Below are 23,475 nucleotides of genomic sequence, written 5' to 3' on the forward strand. Positions count from 1 at the left end.
GCCAATAGTCGTATTTTAAAAAAGCAGGTTTTAACTACGCTGCTGACCTGTTTATCAAATTTAAAAGTGCTATCAAAGGTCACTCCAAGGTTCTTGACAGAGGGGAGGATGTTTTTTTTTAGGGAGCCCAGAGTATCAACTGGGGAGGCTGGAGGTTGGGGTCCAAAAAAGATGACCTCAGTCTTACTCTCGTTTAGGTTGAGGAAATCTTGGCTCAGCCAGGATTTGACCTCTGTCAAGCAGTCCATCAATATCTGTAAAGAGTTTGCATTGGAATTGAGAGGCAGATAGAGTTGTACATTATCTGCATAACAATGGAAGGGGACATTGTGTTTTGTAAGGATTGAACCCAGGGGCAGTATGTAAAGTAGTAAAAGGATGGGGCCCAGAATCTAGCCTTGGGGAACCCCACAGGTAAGAGGGGCTTTGGCAGAGGAGAAGGCACCCAGCTGCACTGAAAAGCTACGGTCTGTCAGGTAGGACCTGAACCAAGCAAGGGCAGAGCCTGTGATGCCAGCGGACTGTTCAAGCCGTGACAACAGGATGCTATGGTCCACAGTGTCAAAGGCAGCTGTCAGGTCTAACAGCACCAGGACAGCTAGGCTACCTGAGTCGGCGGCTAGGAGCAGATCATTAAAAACTCTTAAAAGGGCTGTTTCAGTGCTGTGCATGAGTTTAAAGCCAGACTGAAACTTTTCATGGATTCCATGCATGGTTAAAAAAGATTGGAGCTGGGCATAGACTACTCGCTCCAGAACTTTGGATAAAAAAGGTAGCTGGGAGATGGGCTTAACATTTGCGAGAATGGAAGGGTCGAGATTTTTCTTTATAAGTAGTGGCTTTACCACGGCATGTTTGAAGGCAGCTGGGACACATCCTGAGCCAAGAGAGGTATTTAATAGTAATAAAATACTTGCTCCAACTGAATTTAAAACATCTCTGAGAAGGCGAGAGGGAATGCTATCTGAGCTGCAGTTTGTCGGCCGCAGGTGCTTGACCACATCCGAGAGAGAAGAGAGGGATACAGGCTCAAAGTGGTCGAGGACAGCAGGGCACAGGAAAGAAGCAGGATCTGGAGTAGCACTAGTGTGGGCTAGCCTAAGAGCAGATACTTTTTCGATAAAAAATGTAAGGAACTTATCACAGATAGTAGTCGATTGCACAATTGGAGAAGCATCACAGGGATTAATGATGGAGTTGAGGACATTAAAGAGAACCTGAGGTTTATGGCTGTTTTTGGAGATTAACAGAGAAATGTGCTCTGTTTTGGCTGCTTTGACTGCCGTCTGGTAGTCGGAAAGACAAGCACGAAGGATTTCTAAGGAGACATGGAGTTTATTATTTTTCCATTTTCTCTCTGCGCACCTGCAAGCGCGTCTGAGGGCACGAGTACAGTCATTTAGCCAAGGCTCTGAGAGAACTTTGGTGCGTCTAAGCGTAAAAGGAGCAACAGAATCCAAAATTAGTGTACATGTTGAGTCAAACATGGAGATAAGCTCATCAGCATTAAAAGCACAGTTCACATCTAATTTACAGATCAGGGAAACATTAAAAACATAAGAAAACTGTGAGACAGTCAAGGGGTTAATCGAACGCAGACGACGCGCAGGAGCACGTGATTCGACTCGTGCGGAAGGGATCGAGGTTGTAAACAGAACCGGTAAATGCTCTGAGATACGCGTTGTTACACAGATTTCATCCACAGATAGTCCAAACGATAATACTAAATCTAAAGTGTGTCCTTTTTCGTGTGTTGGGCCAACTACGGACTGAATGAGACCGAATGAATCGAGGAGATTTATAAAAAAATCCCTAACCAGAGGTTTGGACTCGCAACACACATGGACATTGAAGTCTCCGCAAATCAAAACACGATCATATTTCACCATGATCCCGGACAGAAAGTCAGCAAAGTCATTTATGAAATCCTTATTGCACTTTGGCGGACGATACACGACTGCGCAGAGTATAGGCGAGGACGGGTTGAGTTCAAAAAGCTGCAACTCAAAGCTAGCATAGATAGTTACAGGGTGAAGCAATCGGCATTGGAGGCTAGCTCTAAACACTGATGCTATTCCCCCACCATGGCCGGTGGTACGGGGGGAGCTGAAGAATGTACAGTCAGGAGGAAGAAGTTCAGAGAACGGTGTATGCTCGCCAGCTTGGACCCAGGTCTCTGTCAGAAACATGAAATCCAGATCACGAGAGGTGAAGAAGTCATTTAGCAGGAATGTTTTGTTTGCTATCGACCTAGCATTTAGCAAAGCCATGCAGTTTTTGCTCCGGGCCGGCCGAAGGTGTAGTGCGTCTCAACGGACGAAGATGTGCGTGTTGAACGCCGCGAGGGCCGGGAGCAGTCGGACGGACAGGAGGAGCTGCCAGCGGGCCCAGCAGAGGACATAGCTCCGGAAAGACAGGGCGAATCCATGGCGTGCAGCGGGAGGGCCATGACATCCGAGGAGTGGATAAGTCCCAGAAGAAGCCGTCAGGTATGCCTTAAGATGGACCAGTGCACCACCACGCTTTCCCCGACGTCTAAAGCGCTTTCGGCGAGGCAGGATGCAGGGGAACCAGCGCAGGTAGTCTGGAATATCCGACAGTAGAGGGGGAGGGGGGGGGGCGGGGAGTTATGGTTGCCAGATGTAGGTTTGGGCAGCAGTATACACTCCAATGAGGGTCTGAGGTGGAGGAGGGCTTGGTGATCATAGCAGAGCAGAGACATTCTGACATACATAACACAAAAGTAGGATCGCTAAAGGCAGAGAGCTGAGGGAGCGGCGAGCCGACACAGGCGCCATCTTGGAAACTCAGTCTACAGGTCACAGCTGTACGGTTTTTAGATAGGTCAAAAGGGAGGTTGGAAGCCTGTTCAAACAGGGGTGATAATGGCAAAAACATCAATTTTGGCCATACAAGAGGAGATGCTTACACAAGGACACAGGTTTGTGTTAACGTCAAGGTTCACACAAGACTGCGTTGAAAATACATTCAGCTTTGTGAGGTCTAAAAATCCTGTCCCAACTCCAGTGGAATTCCATCATGCAGTGAGAATCATATCTGTGGGGCAGTTCCTCACCACCATCAGCTCTGGGAGCTACCAGGAAGACGACAAGCTTTTTGGCAGACTTCCTGGACACAGGGGAGCCAAAAATCACTCCATCAGTCAGAGTGGAACAGCTGATGGCGGTGAACAGAGCAGCTGCACCTTACTTCACAAAAACTGAGAAATGTATTCTCTTCCATCTTGCAGGCTACATCGTCCACAAAATCATCAAGTTTGCCAGCATCTGTGAAAAATGCTAAATTGCAACAGAGCACCATGATGAGAGTCCTTCTGGTGACAACAGCTTGTTAGTGGACTTGAAAGACTTCAAGGCAGGTGCTCTTTGTCGTCCCTCCCAAGAAGCCTTTGACTTCATTCACCAAATTGAGGAACTATTTAGGACCAAGACTGGTTCCTCCCTAATGCAGCTCCCCAACGCAGTGGGTGTCTTGGAGAAAGAAGCTCAGGCCCTCTCCAGCAGGCTTCCGTCATGCTGTGGAGTACAACAAAAACTCGTAAAAAGATTCATACGGCTGAGGCTGAGAATTGAGGCCAAACAAATCAGAAATGACAGAAAAAAATAATAATTAAAAGATGGCCATTTTGGAAGCAAGAGCCAATCCAAAAAGGTGAAAAGGAACAACAGCAGCCAAGCTACCACATCCAGCAACCCCCAAACAGATCCACAGCTGCAATCATTTCCATCAGTCGTTGCAATGGAAATATTTGGACTAAACATTGCTCTTCCACCTGCCAGCACCCAGCCAACATCACTGCCCCTCCACCTGCCAACATCACTGCCCTCCACCTGCCAGCACCCAGCCAGAGGAACGCAAACAACAAAAACAAGCAAGGTGTCCCGTCATGTACCTGGAAGTTTGGGTTGGCAAAATGGAGTAAGAGAGGGACTTGAAAAACCTTGGTGGCTCTCTACTCATGTTGTTACAGTTGTCTTGGTTACAGCTCTCACGTTTTTTTTTTTGCCATTTCCACATCTTTAGAAAATATGAAATAAAAAATAAAGTGAAATCAACCTCTTCTCTGGAGAACAAACTTTGATTTCTCTGTCTTGTGAGTTTGCAGTCTTGCAGTTTTGCTCCTCCACCTGTAACATCACTGCCCCTCCACCTGCCATACAGTAGGTTACTAACAAGATTACTTATATAATACAGTGATAGAATACATGTTTAGTATGCTTACTTATATAAAACAGTAGTATTAAACTTACCTTGTGTTTTCACTCTCACTTAAGTCCCTCTCCCTTTGCCATCAATCCAAAATCAGCTGAGCTGCAACATTATACAGACAGGTAATAATCAACAAAATCACAAGGACACAATATGGCTCTGCTAAAAACACTCACTCTTACACGCACCAAAGTTATATTTATCTAATATTTAACTCCCTCCACCCCCGCATACAATCCCGTTTAGAAGCCCCTCTTCTCTAATTCAACAACGTTGGACGAAATGACATTAAGAGAACGGAATTTTCAATTAAAAGGCTGTTCAACGTGTGTTGCTAACTTAATCCGGTATCCTAGCTTAATCTGTTATCTGTAAACTTTCCCTAAATTTACTGATTTAGGGATAATCCACTGACATCCTTTAATACACATGTTAATTTGAATCAGATGTAGTGATAATATCCGCAATATAAATCTTTAAACTTCTTCTTACCTTTTAAAAGTTCGTCACGAACGGTCTATTATTCTGCAACTCTACAGCTCTGCTAGCCTTGGCGCTAACTTCCGGGGAACGATTGAGAGGCTCCACGATCCGCCATTGCTGTAAAAAAGTGGTCCATTGGAGTGAACGGAGATGACGTAACTCTCAGTCTATATGGCGCTGTATTTCGCCTCCCAAGACTTGACACATTTCCTTTTCATTCTGGTTCACCTTGCGCTTTATCAGTTGAATCACTTTGAACATTCGTTTGAGATGTTGATGGGTTGGCTGAACTTTCTACCCCACAATCAAACAACTTAATTTGCATCGCCATTTTTTGTAAAACAAACACACGGCCCACGCGCACGCGAGTAAACGTACATCGCTTTCTGGCTCCGTAATCACACCAATGCACGTGCAACTTAAATATCAGTTTCCGACTGGTCACAACAGTAATTAAATATCACTCTTAATACAACAAATATATAACATTTATCTATTTTGGGGTGAACATTTTGCTGTTTGCTGTCCTTATTTCTTTATGTAAAAAAGTGGTTGCCACTGATGGCAACCAAAGGCCAAGAAGTGGTTGACATTTTTTCTGAATGGTTGCCAATGGCAACCTGGCAACCGTTACTGTCGCGCCCTGGGTTAACTGTTCTATGTTTAAATTAACCATCAAGTATCTGTAAAAGGAGACCCCCCTCTTGATCTTTGACTGTCTCCTATGTGCAGAACAACAGACCAGTGGGCCAGGTTGCCGTCTTTTTACTCCTCTAAGGACTGACAAATCCTTCAGGAGCATCCATTACCTGGACCTGCCCCGAGCCATCGTAGCCCAGCAGATCAAGGTGGACGACATCCCAGGTTCGTTTTTATTTGCCAACTTGCATTCACAACAGTTACAATGGCTTCCAATGGGTGCTCAGTCATAGCAATCAATGAGTCGATAAATAAGGAGAACATATTCTGCTCATTTTCAGGGTTATATTTGTATTTAGTGTCTCTATTGTGACATGCTTTAATGTTCAGAAAGGGAAAACTCCAAAAGGCATAATAGGGTATCATTTCAAACTTGTGTGTAAATAGCCTGTAGATTTATGTTATCCAGTGAACACTTCCATAAGTTCTCCCTTTTTAATATTTCTGCTCCTATTCCACCCCCACCTCCACCTGCTAACCTGGTCACCTCCTGGGCTGCTGGGTCTCCAGCTCGCACTGGTGCGCGCCCAAAGAGGACCTCTAATCCCCCCCCAGAACCTCGCAGGTAAATTCACAGTTATGGTCACTATTTTTGCTACAACAAGGCTGCCTCCCAGTATTTCATTAATTTAAAGCAAATAACATGTGGTACTGATTAATATAACTCTACCCATACAGCAGGGGTGTGTGTTGTATCGTTTGTTCTGGGGCTGCATGATTTGGGGGGGAAAACAAATTGGAAAGGTTTTGCGCCATTATTCCCATTACTATTGAAAATCGTATTAACATGATTAGATTTATTTGAATGTTTCAACCTGCATGATGTCTGTGGCATCTTAGTTTGAAGCTTTCACAGGAACCTTAGGAGTGCAGCTGGAAACATTAGGACTATATGCAGGGTCCTGTAAAAAAATGTTTCTATTGAATTGCATTGTGGGAAATGCAGTTTTTAATTTTCTAGACACTTGCCTTTTACTTGAAATTAATTGTGTGATTGAATACATTTCTAATTGATTTATTCATTTTAGGGTTTTAAAGCGTAAAGAGGCATCCAGTGGTCCCGCTCCACCCTTAAAGAAGCACAAAAAGTAAGTGAGATCTGACCTTTTTTATTTCTCTCCCTTTACACCACAGCTGGCTGATGTTCCAGTATTAACAAACACAATGTTCTCCATTAGAGACCCAGTCAAAGTTGTTCCCTTGTTAAACTTTTCTCCTTCACGTTTTCTTCTTTAATTCTTTGTTGTAGAACTCCTGAACCCCGAAAGTCCATCAGTGTGCTCCGCCGCAGTAAGTGCCCGCAGAACAGCAGGACGGCGCCTAAGAGCCAGGCAGCAGCTTCAGCTACTTCAAACACAGAGTAGGTCTTCTATCGGGGAAAGCCTCCTTCTGCTGTTTCTGTCTTGTGATTGCATTATTCAAATATGAGTTATAGCAAGAGATGTCCCGATCCGATCACGTGGTCGGGGATCGGAGCAGATCACGTGATTTTCAAAAGATCGGAATCGGGAGAAAAAAATCGGGGATCGGGAATTTTTTTTTATAAAATATTTTTTTATTATTATTTAATGTTACAAAACAAAAATGACCACGTTCACGTCTTAAAGTCATCCTGAGGCCTTAGTTTTTGTTTAAAATTACACAACATCATGTATGTGTTGCTTCTTTTGGGCTTGTTTTCATAGACCTGGTTGCTTATTTCTCTCAAATCTGTCAACAGAGTGGGCAGGGCGCAGTGTCTAATAGTAGCAGTAAGCTAACGAGAGACTATGTTCAGCTGGTGAGTCCGGGGTCGGGACAGAGAAAATGTCAGGAGTTTGGAAGTATTATAAAATTGAAAGTGAAGGCAGTGTAACAGCCAGATGCAATGTTTGCAAGGCGGAGGTTCCGCGTGGTGGTAAGAGCAGAGCTACGTTCAACACGACGAATCTAATACGCCACCTGAGAAACAAACACAAACAACAACACGACGAGTACAAAGCGGCCACTCAAGTAACGGCACTGAAACAACCGACACTTTCAGGAAAGAGAAACTGCCCCAGAACAGTGAAAAGGCCAAAAAAATAACAGCCAAGATAGCTGAATTCATCGCGTTGGATGACCAGCCGTTATCTGTTACCTTTTTTTCTCTTAATGCATTGCATTAAGATCGGATCGGGAAAAATCGGTATCACCAGATTGTCAAAATCAAATGATCGGATCGGATCAGGAGCAAAAAAAGGTGATCGGGACATCCCTAGTTATAGCCTCCGGCTTCTCGCTAAATTGCCATCAAAGGTAACGTTCCCACACATTGTTATATTCCATGTCGGTAAGCCAAAGTGTGTAGCGGTCTTAAAGCTTTGAATAGGAAAGTTCCACTTTACATGAGGCTGAGATGGAAAGCAGGTTAAAGCTGAATTTTTGCTGATGACTGACGTGTTCCAAACAGGCCATCTAGCTCTGAAGACCAAGAGATGGAGCGCATCAGGACCCTGCAGAATGAAGTGGCTCTGCATCGGAAGCAGAACGAAGCCAGCTACAAAGCGGCTCTGGGTGGCAGTGAGTGGATTTACCAGACTTAACTAATGCTAATGTACTTGCTAACTGTTTGGTTCCATTTAAATGGATCTGAAAGTTGTAAAAGGAAGCCTGGGACTCTTTTATTTCAGACCCACCACCAAAGAAGATGGTCCTGTCGGCGACGGGGCCCAAAGAGTTCAAAAAGGTGAGTGACCTGAAAGGACAGCTAAATGCACAGCAGTCCATTTTCACCAGGCCCAATAACAAGAGCAAGGCTGCTACCATAGCATCTTATCGTGTCAGTCACGTTCTTGCGAAACACATGAAGTTGCGAAGTTGTGAAAAGAAGCATTCCTGGAGGCTGCCGAGGCGCTTTTGGGGGACAGTAAAAATAACAGTAGCATTTCAGGTTTTTGATATAATAACAACTCAAGTTAGATACCGTTTTTAATCAGCTGTAAGTTTTAGTTTGTTTGAACTTATTCATTATAATTATTGTACAAAATGGTATAAGAATGCAAACTTAAATTGATGTAGTCTATTATCAATTCAGGTTAAGAAACTAGTGTTGCTTGCATCCTATTTTAAAGGCATTTCTTTTTATACTCTACTAAAATGCAACAAAAAAAGGGTTTGATTCTATTAATTTTGTTCTTTTTATTGCACTTTGGCAGCAGATTCCGGTGTAGCTTCAGATCTGAGTTGTCTTATTAGTAAGCCTTATTTATACTTTTGTAGCAACACTATTTGTATATAATGGCAAAGAAAGGGTTCAGTGTCTTCTCTTTTTTTCCTTTGGCAGCACTGTTCAATGTTTTTTGAAAACATTACCCACTGTAGTATTTGACGTGTGAATAAACTCCAACTCTGTATCAACAACACTGTTGTGTAACTTCAGTTAAATACTTGTATGTGTGTAGATTAGAAAGAGGTAAGATAAAGGATCTGCAGTATTTTATGAAGTATTAATCGTACAAAGGTCAGTTTTATACAAGAAGTGTGTATTTACCTGGTAGTAGGCTGTCAGTAATGGCTACACCTCTCTATTTGGACTGGTAGATCTCGGCAGACTGGCAACTTTCAAAGTAGCTCTCGGTTGTTTCTCTAAAGCGGGGCTCTCCAACACGTCGATCGCGAGCTACCGGTAACTCGCAAGCCCTCAACGGGTGCTTTCACACCGCAGTACTTTTCCCACAAAGGTTCATCAGAAATGGGAACCTGTTTCTCCCATGAAAGTACCTGCTCTCTAGCAGGGTCTGAGAAGGGGGTGAAAGGTTCTCATAAACTAAGTTCTAGTTCCAGATTTTTTTTGTAACGCACATTTTCCGAACTATACTGGGAAAAGTACTCTGTGTGAAAGTGCCTAATGTTAAAATGTGCTAAATATATAAACTGCAAGAACAAAAAAAGAGGAGTAAAAGTAGCTCAGGACTTGTTTTATTTTTTGAAAGTAGCTCTCATCCTAAAAAAGGTAGGAGACCCCTGCTCTAAAGGGTGTTCAATAGAATTTGGTGATTAATGATGTTAATGTAAGAGAAGGTAATTATTGACTTGTTAAATGTCTGCTCATAAAGCGTGCTACTACAGTACTTTCACTCAATCTGCTTCTTTAGTGAAATATTGCTGGATAGAAACACATTTATAAAAACCTGGCTTTGTTCCGTAAAAAAAAAAAAAAAGCATCCTGATTTTGTTGTGTGGCCAAACGTATCGAAGGTCGCGCCAGATGAATAATTACCTTCTTCCCCTTTTATTTCTCCAGGCAAAGGCTCTGAAAGGCGCCACCGTGCCCAGACCCTTCAACCTGTCAACAGGCAACAAGAAGAAGGCAGAGGGGCCGAGGGCCGATGTGCCCATGGCGCAGCAGTTCCAGAATCGAACCCCCGATCGCTACCATCCGCGCAGTCGCAAGACTATAAACAAAGGTGTGTTTGGAGCCAGATTGGTTGTAAAGGCGTGTGTTCTATGCAGAGGGGGTTGGAGGGCCACTTACTGACATCCTGTGTTCTTCAGGACCCTCGGGGGTGAAGGGGGATAAGCTGAAACTCACCCAGCCACACACCCCTCACTTGATGACCCGCCGGAGGAACCGCCCCCCCGTCACCAAGAGCAGCGCTGAGCTGGAAGAGGAAGAGCTGGAGAAACAGCAGAAGTAAGAGCCCTCTTCTCTAGCCCATAGTCCTGTCAAAGAATCAGGTGTTAAGAAATCCAGGGTTATTCAACTGTCTCTTTAATCAGGTTTAAAATCATCGCCGTGGAGCTGAACCGGAAGATCCTGGAGAGCGCAGAGTGCCTGAAGAGACCCCCAGTGAAGGAGTCCACAGTGCCTGAAGGCTCCCAGCTGCAGATTGACAAGAGGCTGCATGAGAGGCAGACCAAGAGGCCCCAGGAGGCCGAGGAGAAGGATCCCAGCTTCAGAGCCCAGCCGCTGCCCAGAAAGATCCTGGAGGGAGTCGTGGTGAGTCCCAGTCCTTTAGCTTTGAGATTGTTTCCATGAGCATGTCACACCAACACTTTCACTCTGATGACAGGGTCTGCCAGACAAGAAGGTTCTGCAACCGACGGTGCCAGAGTCTCCAGCCTTCATCCTGAATAAGATGGAGAAGGTGGAGGAGGTGAGGACACATCTGGTCTCTAAACCTTGGGTTGTCTTCCCATCAACTGTGCAACTTTGGTCCTACATAGTATACAGTATAACTAATCAGCCAAATCTGCGTTGCGTCTTTTTAAGCTAGCTTTATTCTGACATGTTACCACAAGTTCTGCACTTCTTTTTGGAAATGTATGGTTAATATACCTAATTTGCACAAAAAGAAACATCATTTCGGAGTTAAAAAAGGCCAAAACCTTAAAGGTCCCATGTCATGGCCATTTCTACTGATCATAATTCCATTGTTGAGTGTTTGAGCTATATATCTCTTTATATTATTTAATAGTTTAACATTTATTTTCTTGCTTTTTATAGTGTTTATTGTAAATGTATTCTTAGTTAGTGTCTCATAAGTTAAAGTAGTTTCTATGCTTTTATTTTGAAGGCATGTTTTGGGCACTGGGTGATTAGAGCACCTGGTGTAATTGTATATATTGGAGACAGATGGAGGTGGGAGCCAGAGCACTAGTAGGAAAACCAGGGTGTTTCAAACCACACAAAGGAAAGCCATAGGAACGGCTTAAGGAAAAGAGATATATGAAACCTGTTCATTGTACTTTATTTGTGGAATAAAAAGCACAAATGGAGGTTCTTGTCTGGACTTGGATGATCATTGCCCTGCTTAAGATCCGCTAACTAGTGCCTCAGCGGCTGTTTTAGTTCTATAGGATTTTGGCAGCTAAATTGAGGTCTACTAGAATAGACTTAAATTGTGCAATTTTCCAAACTCACATTGGTTTCTCATACAGCATCTCTGTAAAGTTTGTGTATTCACTCTCTGTCCTACACGTGTGTGCTCACACACAGACTCGCAGCCTCGCCGCGTCCCGCCGTCTCAGGGAGGAGAAATCGGCGGAGCTGCAGCTGAGAAAAGATTGAGTGTGTGAGGAAGCATGACATGGGACCTTTAAATTATTTTACAAACGAAAAGACTGCAGATGCAAAGTGAAAGTGATCATAATTATTTTTTCTTTATTAAAATGTAGTATAGAACAAACCTTTATCCAGAAATAAAAACCTTTGGAAAGGGGTCAAACAGGAAGTTTATACCAAGACTTCTCTTTCAACGTAACCAAATGTTTCTCTTTCTGCCAGGTAAAGCAGCCCTCGCCCATCAAGGCCCCCCTCCAGTGCCTCACTTTGGGCTCCCCTTCCAGCCCCAGCTGCAGGAGAACCACCATGTGGAGGTGTGTCCGTTCTCCTTCGAAGAGCGGGACCAAGAGAGGAGGGCCCTGAAGGAGAAAAAGCTGGAGGAGAAGCGCATTGAAGAGGTGGGTGTCTGCTACCACATCCTGTGTCCTCTGACCCCCAGAATGAAGACTCAGTTAAACCTTTTCCTCCTGTCTCCTTGAACCTTCCCATGTGCCTCACTTCAAGACCTTTTTTTTCTGTCTTTTGTTCTTCTGGCCAAACATACTTGTCAACCCTCCCGATTTTCGCGGGAGACTCCCGATTTCAATGCCCTCTCCCATTTTCCTCCCGGGGTCATAGTTCTCCCGATTTCTGACAATATCAGATTTACTCACTCACTCTGACTTTAATACAGCTACACCATCGTTTGGTTTCCATGGTAACTCGTCTCTTTAGCAGCGCGCGCAACTAAAAGTCTGAGAGGGTGAGGCAGATAGTCACAGAACAAGAATCGACAACTACTCTACTCTCTGCTCACTCCTTTCCTGTAAAATACAGGTCCAGCCCACACATATGCTCCATCAAGGACGGTGCTACAGGCCGCAAGGCATTGCACTTAGAACTACAATAGGCATGTTAATGTTAATCTAACAGCTCCGGCGATCCACTAGCACCCCCCCCCCCCCCATTTTGCATCCCGATTTCTGAGGTCTCAAGGTTTGCAAGTACAGTGGGGCGAAAAAGTATTTAGTCAGCCACCAATTCTGAAAGTTCTCCCACTTAAAAAGATGAGGCCTGTAATTTTCATCCTAGGTATACCTCAACTATGAGAGACAAAATGAGAAAAAAAAATTCAGAAAATCACATTGTCTGATTTTTAAATAATTTATTTGCAAATTATGGTGGAAAATAAGTATTTGGTCACCGACAAACAAACAAGATTTCTGGCTCTCACAGACCTGTAACTTCTTCTTTAAGAGCCTCCTCTGTCCTCCACTTTTTAACTGTATTAATGGCACCTGTTTGAACTCGTTATCAGTATAAAAGACACCTGTCCACAACCTCAAACAGTCACACTCCAAACTCCACTATGGCCAAGACCAAAGAGCTGTCAAAGGACACCAGAAACAAAATTATAGACCTGCACCAGGCTGGGAAGACTGAATCTGCAATATGTAAGCAGCTTGGTGTGAAGAAATCAACTGTGGGAGCAATTATTAGAAAATGGAAGACATACAAGACCACTGATAATCTCCCTCGATCTGGGTTTCCACGCAAGATCTCCCCCCGTGGGGTCAAAATGATCACAAGAACGGTGAGCAAAAATCCCAGAACCACACGGGGGGACCTAGTCAATGACCTGCAGAGAGCTGGGACCAAAGTAACAAAGGCTACCATCAGTAACACACTACGCCGCCAGGGACTCAAATCCTGCAGTGCCAGACGTGTCCCCCTGCTTAAGCCAGTACATGTCCAGGCCTGTCTGAAGTTTGCTAGAGAGCATTTAGATGATCCAGAAGAGGACTGGGAGAATGTCATATGGTCAGATAAAACCAAAATAGAACTTTTTGGTAAAAACTCAACTAGATGTGTTTGGAGAAGAAAGAATGCTGAGTTGCATCCAAAGAACACCATACCTACTGTGAAACATGGGGGTGGAAACATCATGCTTTGGGGCTGTTTTTCTGCAAAGGGACCAGGACGACTGATCCGTGCAAAGGAAAGAATGAATGGGGCCATGTATCGTGAGATTTTGAGTGACAACCTCCTTCCATCAGCAAGGGCATTGAAGATGAAACGTGGCTGGGTCTTTCAGCATGACAATGATCCCAAACACACCGCCCGGGCAACGAAGGAGTGGCTTCGTAAGAAGCATTTCAAGGTCGTGGAGTGGCCTAGCCAGTCTCCAGATTTCAACCCAATAGAAAATCTTTGGAGGGAGTTGAAAGTCTGTGTTGCCCAGCGACAGCCCCAAAACATCACTGCTCTAGAGGAGATATGCATGGAGGAATGGGCCAAAATACCAGCAACAGTGTGTGAAAACCTTGTGAAGACTTAAAGAAAATGTTTGACCTCTTTCATTGCCAACAAAGGGCATATAACAAAGTATTGAGATGCACTTTTGTTATTGACCAAATACTTATTTTCCGCCATAATTTGCAAATAAAGTCTTTAAAAATCAGACAATGTGATTTTCTGGATTTTTTTTCTTCTCATTTTGTCTCTCATAGTTGAGGTATACCTAGGATGAAAATTACAGGCCTCTCATCTTTTTAAGTGGGAGAACTTGCACAATTGGTGGCTGACTAAATACTTTTTTGCGCCACTGTATGTTAATGAGACATTAGCCACTAAATGAAAAACAGGTATAAAATACTATATGACAGTAACAAAAAAGTTGTTAAAAATAACAAGAATAGAGTTTAAAAGGGGAGTGATTTGTAAAATATCTAAAAAGACAAATCTGCTTACAGTTCTGTTTCATATGGGTGTTGAGATGTATCCATAGATCTCGCCAGTTTGCTCTCAAAGTGCACCAGATTGATGCTTTCAACTTCAATATTTTAACAAATCTTCCCGGGGGAGCATGCCCCCGGACCCTCCTAGAGGAGGTTAGGTCCCCCCCACTTAAAGTGGGCCTATCATGCTATATTTGAAACATATATTGTAGGGCCATACCTATATAAATATCGTTTTGTTTTTTTTCAAATACCAAACAGATCCTGCATTTTAGCCATGCCTCATTTAGCTCTATTTTCTCTTTCCAGCCCTGTTTTGGCAAGGGCTGATTCTATGAGCTGTAGCTGACCACGCTCCCCTGCAGGAGAGGGGAGTTGGCAGTTCCTTTGGCATTAGGGCAGGGATATCTAGATACTTTCCAAGGTTTGACATAATGAATTGTGCTACTTTTAAAGCAAGCAACGATGTTTTCAAATCTGTAATAAAAAAGCTCCTCAAAAACGCTATCGAAGCAGTTCATGCCGTTGCTACGTTAGCTCAAACAGTAACAACGGACTATTTTTATATATATAAATCAATACAACTATTTTTTAAATCAATAAAATCATTTTCTAAATTCATAAAAGCATTTCAATTAATATTGGGAGTCATGTCGTTACTTTGTTGAGAATGTGGCCATGTTTCATAAGCGGGATAATGTGCAGCGACGTGGTCATTATGGGGAAAAGAACACCGACAGGCTGATCAGGAGCCCGACGCGAAGCAACACTGAGCACGTTAGTTAGCATTAAAGCCTTAGCCTTGTCATTTTTATTAGCCTTAACATGAAGTAACGTTAAGTAACCCAACATGTTAAACAGTAAGAGTAGTAGTCATATTTCGTGAATCCTTTGAAGAGTACTGTCACACTGGTGTGATCATTCTATAATACACCATTTAAGCACGGGGAGAAATACTAACGCTAACGCTACATTAGCATCGCAATCTTTTCTACTTCATGCTATCTGCACAAATGGTTGACATTAAACATTAAAAAGATCAGGTAGTCAGTGGCGGCTCCAGAGATTTTCTCTAGGGCACTGGTTCTCAACGGGGGCGGTACCACCCCCCAGGGGGCTTTCAGAGAACATCGGGGGGCGCTGGAAGCAATATTTTTGAAAGGGGGGCGTTGAGGTGTTCTTGGGGGGCGTTCACGCATAATGTCTTTTTGTCATGAAAAACGCTGGCCACAGCGTCTTTTCCTGTACAAAAAGCAGCTGTCAGCATATTTTGTTGCTATAGGAAACCACAACTCTGCTTGCGATTGGTCAGCTGTCAGCAGTGTTATTACGGGTACGTTCGTAAATGCATGAACGGTCAATCCGCTCGGACAACCCGTCTGTTCCGCCAGAGCACCCAGCTGTGAGCGCTCAGAGCGCAGCACTCTGGACTGTGGAACGGGGACGCTCGGAGCGCTCTGAGTGCATTTACGAACGTACCCTACAAAAAGCAGCCGGGAGCGGACCGGAAGTCGTTGTAATTTTGGGATCGCGACTGTTAATAATCTGTGTCACTTTGTTAAATTTTGATATGTTTTGATATGAAAAATTCCACTAACAGATTCAAACTAAGTGGTCAGTTCATGAAAATAATACCCGTTTCTATGTCTGCTACGACATGGAAGAGCTGGCTAGCCAGGCTGCTCCACACAGAGCTCTGTTTGTTCAAAATTACAACGACTTCCGGTCCGCTCCCGGCACGATGTCTTGTCATGTCACCAGCTAGCCCTCTAGCGCCATATCGTGACACTACCCCCCCCCCCCCCCCCCCCCCTAAATATAAGATAAAATGCAGACAGTACTCTATTGAATATCTTAGCTATGGCTTCATACCGTCTCCTACCAATGCACAACTCCCAATGTGTTTACTTTGCGAACATGTATTTTCCAATGAGGGAATGAAACCCTCACGTTTAAAGGAGCACCTTACCAAGATCCACCCGGATAAGGCAGATAAGGAGCGTCCGTTCTTCCAGGCCCTCAAAGAGAAACATGGTAGGAGCACCATCAGCAGTCTCTTCGCTAGGAAGACCACCCAGACTGACAGCGGGCTAATAGCGTCATATAACATCTCCTTGCTGATAGCCAAATGTGGGCAGCCGTTCACAATCGGAGAGAAGTTGGTACTCCCTGCCATCAAAGAGGTACCACACAGGTGCTGAAATCCATCCCACTCACTAAGGACACCGTAGCACGCAGGATTGATGAAATGGGCGCTGATACAGAGGAGCAGCTGTGTGCCATCCTGCGGGAAGCTCCATTCAGCCTTCAGCTGGATGAGACAACCACTTCTGACAACAATGTTCTGTTGATGGCCTATCTCCGCTATAGCACCTCCAACAGTCAGGAGATTGCTGGGGAATTTTTATTTTCCAAATATCTGGTCACAGACACCAAGGGCCAGACCATTTTTAATGCACTGGATGCTTATCTACAGGAGAAGTCAATCCCGATCAACAACATCCTCGCATGTGCTACTGACGGTGCCCCTTCCATGGTTGGCAGGTACCGTGGCTTCACCACTCTGCTGAAGGAGCAGGTCCCGCATGTCCTCACAGTCCACTGTGCACCGCCACAACCTTGTGGCCAAATCTAAAGGTCCACGTCTCCACGAGTCTCTCAATATTGCAGTAAAGGCAATAAACAAAATAAAAGCCCACGCCCTGAATAACAGATTGTTCCGACAGCTGTGTCAGGAAAATGATGAGACATTTGAGCGTCTTCTTCTCCACACTGATGTCCGCTGGCTCTCAAAAGGAAACTGCCTTGCTCGTTTTTGTGAGCTGTTTGACAGCATCGTGGAGTTCCTGGAGGAGGTGGATGCAGCTCTCGGGGAACAGGTGTCATCCAGCCGCTGCAACATCATGTACCTCGCAGACTTCTTTGGAAAAATGAATGAAGTCACGCTGAAGCTCCAAGGAAAAGGAGTTACTTTGATCCAGAGCAAGGCGGTCATCCACAGTCTCACCTCCAGGCTGGATCTATACCGGCAGAGCATAGGCAGGAGGCAGTTTGCTCATTTCCCGCTGTTGACCAAGGTGATCCAGCCTAGGCTACTAAATAATGATAATAATAAATAATACATGTAATAAATGTAGGCTACTCTATGCAACACTATATTTGTGTTCCTGGTTAGTATAAATAACTTATGTTTTGAATGTATTATGAGAATAAAGAAACATCAATTAGTAAACTAATTAGCAATAAAATAACCAGTTTAAAATCGGATGGTAACATTCTGCACCGATAACAATTTCCTGGTTATACTCATTGCAGGTGTCTGAGGCTCTTACCGATGAGCGCCTTCTCATTTACACAGACCACCTGAGGATGGTGAATGCCGACTTGAAGATCCGCTTCAGAGATCTTTTGGACCTCGATGTTCCCACCTGGGTGGTGCAGCCCTTTCAGGCGGACGTGGCGGAATGCGAGCCAGCAATACAGGAGCATCTCATCGACATCCAGAGTGACGATGAGGCCCAGGCTATTTTCCGCACCTCTGGCTGGGGCAACATGTGGGTCAAATACTCTCAGCGTTACCCGGCTCTCTGGGAGAAAGCGAGGCTGCTTCTTCTGGCTTTCCCAACCACATACCTCGCGGAGCAGGGATTCAGCCAGGTCTTCCACATGCAGTCCAAGTACCGCAATCGCTTGAACTTGACGGCCTCAGGTGCACTGCGACTGAAACTAAGTTCTCTGCAACCCGCAGTGAAGAAACTGGCGGAGAACCACCAAGCGCAGGGCTCACACTAACCTTCCCCCCCCCCGCAATTTGGCGAAATGCAACACCTTTCCGACCTGTTAGTTCTGTAGGCCTTATGTACAGTTTTGTAGCCTACTGTTTGTTCTGCACTGGACATGTGTGAAATTGCTGCTGTTCCGTAGCAGTCTGTTTGTATTCTCTGCTCTTGTCTGAGTTTGTTTAACACTCATAAATATCATTTTTATTCACATTCACATGGCTTTTCTGCTCTCTGGTAAACTAATGATAATGATATTCCAACTGCCCAGTTCAATCAAATCTATTATTTGGCATTCAGTGACATGCTTTTTAAATGATATAACACAGAATATTAGTCAACATTAATATTCAGGGAAGAAAATAAGTCTACTTTTTTTGATGGGGGGCGGTAAGAGACCTGGATAATGGACAGGGGGGCGCTGGCCCAAAAAAGGTTGAGAACCCCTGCTCTAGGGGGTGCTGTGGGGTAGCTTGACGTTTCATAGAGGGTGCTCAAACTTTAAGGGTTTCCCATTAATGCACCAGCGCTACAGTTGAATTTTCTACTGCAACCATACTTGTCAACCCTCCCGATTTTCGCGGGAGACTCCCGATTTCATTGCCCTCTCCCGGTTTCCTCCCGGGGTCATATTTCTCCCGATTTCTGACAAAATCAGATTTACTCAGGACTGTTTCCACTCGGACTTTAATACAGCTACACCATTGTTTGGTTTCCATGGTAACACGTCTCTTTAGTAGAGCGCGCAACTGAAAGTCTGAGAGGGTGAGGCAGATAGTCACAGAAAACAGAACAAAAATCGACAACTACTCTACTCTCTGCTCACTCCTTTCCCGCCCACACATATGCTCCATCAAGGATGGTGCTACAGGCCGGAAGGCATTGCACTTACATTAATATTAACATGCTTATATTTTAGTTCTAACTATTTTACATTTTGAAATGCTCCCGATTTCTGAGGTCTCAAGGTTGGCAAGTATGACTGCAACACTCCCCACACACACGCACACACAGTGTACCCGCGACTGTTACAATGAAGGCTCGGTAATCAGCTCACGGCATATTCTTCTTATTCTTCTTCTTCTTCTTTTCTTTAATGGCGAATCGCTTCCACTTGGAGCATATATCGCCACCTACTGTTTAGTTATTAAATGTTCATACTAAATCCTTATCCTCAGACCAGTGCTTTTGAGGAATTTGAAGATCAGCTTGTTTGCTTCATTTCTTGATTCACTTTCAAATATTGCCTTGAAATCCATGTCCTTGATGTTGAGTTGTTCCAGTGCAGTTTTCAGAATGAATCTTTGTCTGTTATAGTCCGGGCAGCTAAAAAATACATGATGTATTGTCTCTGGTTGTTGGCAACCATCACAATTGCCATTTGGATGTTTTCCAATCAGATGCAGTGATGAGTTTAGTCCAGAGTGTCCCAATTGTATCCTGCTGTTGATGCTCTGCTCTCTTCTACTACTCCCCCAAGTGCTTCCTGTTCCTACTTCCCTTTGTATCTGATATAAATGTCTTCCTTTGGTGTTACTGTCCCATAGTTTTTGCCATTGTTGCTTGATAACCACTTTAGTAAAAGATTTGACTTCTGCTCTACTGATGGGTACCATAATATCAATCTGATTTGCTTTCAAACCACATTTTGACAGTTGATCCACTACTTCATTCCCTCTAATGCCCACATGCGCTGGAACCCACACAAATTGAACAACAATTCCCAGATGAACTAACCTAAACATGATGTGTAAAATTTCATGTAAAATATCCTGACGACATTCTGAAGAGAAGTTGTTTATACTCTCCAGAGCTGCACTGGAGTCAGAGCAAATGACCACTCGCATTGGCTGTATTTCCTCTACCCACTGAAGTGCTAGAGAGATAGCCATCATCTCTACTGTATATACTGCAATGTGATCACTTTTACGCTTTCCCACTTTGACTTTTAACTCAGGAACATAAAATGCACAACTCGTTAGACCATTTTCTGGATTTTTGGATCCATCAGTAAATATTTTTTATAAAGTGCCCATATTGTTCATGTAGAACAGTGTTCACATAAGCCTGTACATTGAATTTGTTTTTCATTGAATGTACCTGTTTCAATAGTGATAAATCTACTATACGCTCACGGCATATAGGTGTAAGCAGGGGTAAATTGCTATTTTTACAAGTGGGGAGTGGACCTCACCTCCTCTAGGAGGGTCCTCACCTCCTCTAGTGGGGACAAATCACTCCCCTTTTAAAACAAACCGTTTGAGACCCACTGAGATAACTAGACTAAACACTGAGAGTCCTTTACTTCACCTGAGCTGAGGTTATCGGAGACTCTCAGTCTGACAGGAGAGAGTTCTCCCTCCAACTTGTTTTTGAAAAAGCTCCTTATATCCGTTAGCTTGGCTAGCTAGCACCAGATGCTAACCACAACGATCTCCGGTAGAGACCCACCGGTGCTTGCACACGCACACAAAATGGCTCGTGCCACACACACACAGAGCAGAGCTTGAATGAAACACAGAGAGCCAGAAGTAAGCTACTTGTACTCACGAGGCCTATTATGTGCAGAATCCCTCTCGCTTTCAGGTGGTTTTGATTGAGTGTCCACACGTGGACGTTTAAGGACTAAAAAACGATCCATTTGTCACTTTGCTGTTAGCAAATAATTTGGCGCTCCAGCTAACAGGAAGTCTGGCCATTGGCCTAATCATATCACCTGTGTTGGCTGGTCAAAAATGTGTTTGTTTCACATTTGCATTGATGTAATCAATAATTTTTATAATTTAATTAAAAAAAAATTAAATAACATTTAAAAAATACATATTTCTTGGGGGTGCTCAGGGGGTGCTTTGGCAATCCTGGGAGGTGCTTCAGCACCCCCTAGCGCCCCCCTGGCGCCGCCCCTGGGCAGTTAGGAGAGAATCAAAGGAAGGCAGGCAGCTTTGCATGACATTCTTCTGGACATGTTTCATTGAGGTGATAGTGAGGTAGTCAATCCCTTCTTTTGGCAAGACAGTAGTGACTGCCATCTTGGTGACGTGTGTTGTTGTGCGAGACCAGAGATGTAGTTCATTGAGCGTTTCACACAAACAAATGTGTTACTTCACAGTTTTACGACAAATGTTTTTAACTTGCAAAATTATCTTTTAAATTGACAAACATCATATGTGTAATTCATGGCACAATTCAAACGGGATCGAAAGATGATCTTTCTCTCTCCATTGACTTCAATACATAATTTTTCCGAAATAAGGTCCCATGGAGGTCCACCGGAAGGGGAGGGACTTCGCCACTCTATATAACCGGAACGCTCCAGAACATTAGCTAGGCTGTAGATTGGCATGTTATTTATTATTCACAATACTTTCAATGACCACCTGTTTCATCTATATTAGCAGTTTTGAACCGCAGTATACACCAATTTAATGTTATATCGGGGATAATCAATACTCAAGTTGTCATATCAGAATATCATCAGATAGACCTGTAAAAAAGGTACCCCCATAATGTATTGCCTGGTACCCTCTCTAATAATAACATTGCCTTAAATGGCCTTTTATTTCATAATTGTGTTTTGGTAACCGTCATTGTGTTATGTGACATGTGATGATGAATATGGAGAACAAAACCAATATTGAAAAGCTAAGAATCTCCTCTTTACAACGGTGTCTACTAGTCCAAATGTTGTTTGGGGGGGGTAGATGTGACTGATTTTGATAAAGCAGGTCACATATAACCCTCCTTGGGAGTGCTCTGAAGTATGAAGCTGTTCTCATCATGTCACTCATGATTCTTCTTCCAGTCGTGGAGGCCTTTGCGCAGGTTCAGGCTGCTCAGTCCATCAGACACTACAAACCTGTGGCCGTGAAGAAGAGTGAAGTCCCCCTCACCATCCCCCACTCCCCAAACTTCTCTGACCGCTTCCGCCTGTGATCAGGACTGACTCTTTATTTAACCACTTCAGACATTGTTGAAAGTTTCCCATTGTAGAACGCTGGCTGTAAAGGTATCTTTGAGATGCCAGGAGCTGCCTTTACTTTCTTGTTATCTGTTTAGCTTTAGCCACCTGCTGTACATTAACACTTTTCTATGTTAGTGCTTTGCAATGAGGTTTCATGTCTTGCCCACACTGTCGTTCAAAGCAGCATATTCTATGCTTTTGCTTATTTTATATACTGCTTTTATTCAATAAAGTTTATGAAAAGTAGCCAGTGGTTATTTTTGGAATTCTAACAACTTCAGTTACATTTGGAAATCCAGACTTTGCAATGGTTAAAATGTTTATTGAGTTTATTTTATAAAACGTTCAAACAGTTTTTTTGTGGTGATTATGACAGGATGACAGCGTAATTAAGGAGCACGATTGGAGTGACTTTGATGGTTATTGGACTCAGGATTAATTCATTTGGATTCCCGCTGCATGAAGAAATTAAAGGACGGCGCAAGTGGAACCAATTCACAAAGGGATTAAACTGTTTAAAACACATGCTCAAAGTAAACTGGAGTTTGCCGATGTGTTTATGTGGATTCAAAAATCGTAAATAATCTACAAAATGAAGGATACCGATCTGATTGGAGCAACTGTGACAAATCCCCCTGCGATGTTTTGGCGCCACCCCCCCCCCCCCCCAAATGTTAGAAATCCGCTGTTTATTATTTAAAGTTTTTCCGTCCGATTTGCTCCTGTTTTCCTCTCTGTACACAGCTCCAGTTTGGGCATTGGCCTGTCATCAGATTTCATTTTTAGTTTCTGCTGCCTGTAGCAGAAGTTTAGTCAAATTGTTTTTGATGAAATACTCCAAATCTAGAGTATCGGTATCTGATGAGTTGGTCGATCCACTCACCAACATGACAACAATGTAAATACTGACAACACACAATTTCATATTCCTCAGAGGTTTATTTTTTTATCTTGTGAGATACAGGAAGTATACTTTATTATGAAATACTTTATTAATCCCACTTGGAGTCATTTCATTTTATCGCTTTGTTGTTATTTCCATTAAACACCCAAACAAATACACATAGAAAATAAACATACCATCAGTTATATCGAGATTTTGTGCGATGAGTCGTGCCACATACTCCAAGTAGTTAGAGGTTCAGTGATTTCTCAAGGGCATCTCGACCACCTCCCCGTTCCCAAGCCAAGTCCTTGCAGACTGAGCTACAGCATGACCTTCTCAATAACACTTCCTCTTTAGACCTCTAAAACGTATTCAAATAATCTCTCTTTGGCTGACTTTCAACCGTAGCCCATAGCATTTCTTTGCAGTTTGCAGATGATGATTTGCAAGAAGAGAAAACCAGAAGTGATGAAAAGCTGTTTACCATAATAATGACAGTGCACACATTTGAAGGAATGATGACGGGGGTGTTGGGTTGGGCTCTGTCAGATGGACTCCACAGATCCAGATGGGTAGATAACTCAGTCTCTCTAAATGATGATATTTCTGAAGCACCTTCACATTTACAGGTTTAAATAAAACCTTCAATTACTTTTTTTTAACATTTTGTAATGTCACTTATGAGACAATTATGA

At 43.5% G+C, this 23,475-nt stretch overlaps 2 protein-coding genes across 2 annotated transcripts in view; both read left to right on the forward strand.

Annotated features, from left to right (window-relative positions):
- The window catches only part of LOC307040085 (targeting protein for Xklp2-like), a 41,484-nt gene extending 19,350 nt beyond the window's left edge, over positions 1-22,134 (forward strand). Inside the window, 13 exon segments of the mRNA XM_079682642.1 lie at positions 5,446-5,577; positions 5,923-5,977; positions 6,441-6,500; positions 6,662-6,772; positions 7,844-7,953; positions 8,064-8,119; positions 9,677-9,839; positions 9,928-10,066; positions 10,153-10,372; positions 10,446-10,529; positions 11,660-11,683; positions 11,686-11,835; positions 21,736-22,134. Coding sequence (XP_079538768.1) covers positions 5,446-5,577; positions 5,923-5,977; positions 6,441-6,500; positions 6,662-6,772; positions 7,844-7,953; positions 8,064-8,119; positions 9,677-9,839; positions 9,928-10,066; positions 10,153-10,372; positions 10,446-10,529; positions 11,660-11,683; positions 11,686-11,835; positions 21,736-21,801 — 1,370 coding nt within the window. The 3' untranslated portion in view covers positions 21,802-22,134.
- LOC307040097 (zinc finger BED domain-containing protein 5-like) lies at positions 15,986-18,146 on the forward strand. The gene is made up of 2 exons (XM_079682655.1): positions 15,986-17,231; positions 17,470-18,146. The coding sequence occupies exons 1-2, from the start codon at positions 16,740-16,742 to the stop codon at positions 17,944-17,946; spliced, it is 969 nt and encodes a 322-aa protein (XP_079538781.1). The 5' UTR covers positions 15,986-16,739; the 3' UTR covers positions 17,947-18,146.
- Positions 22,135-23,475: the final 1,341 nt, after the last annotated feature.

The sequence above is a fragment of the Notothenia rossii genome (genome assembly GCF_949606895.1).
Source record: "Notothenia rossii genome assembly, chromosome: 1".
Lineage (NCBI taxonomy): Eukaryota > Metazoa > Chordata > Actinopteri > Perciformes > Nototheniidae > Notothenia > Notothenia rossii.

Bases quoted from the DNA above. Each gene is read 5' to 3' on its own strand.
- LOC307040097 (XM_079682655.1), top strand. From the start codon at position 16,740: ATGTCCTCACAGTCCACTGTGCACCGCCACAACCTTGTGGCCAAATCT. The intron at 17,232-17,469 runs GTGATCCAGCCT...TACTCATTGCAG, and splicing joins ATTTCCCGCTGTTGACCAAG to GTGTCTGAGGCTCTTACCGA.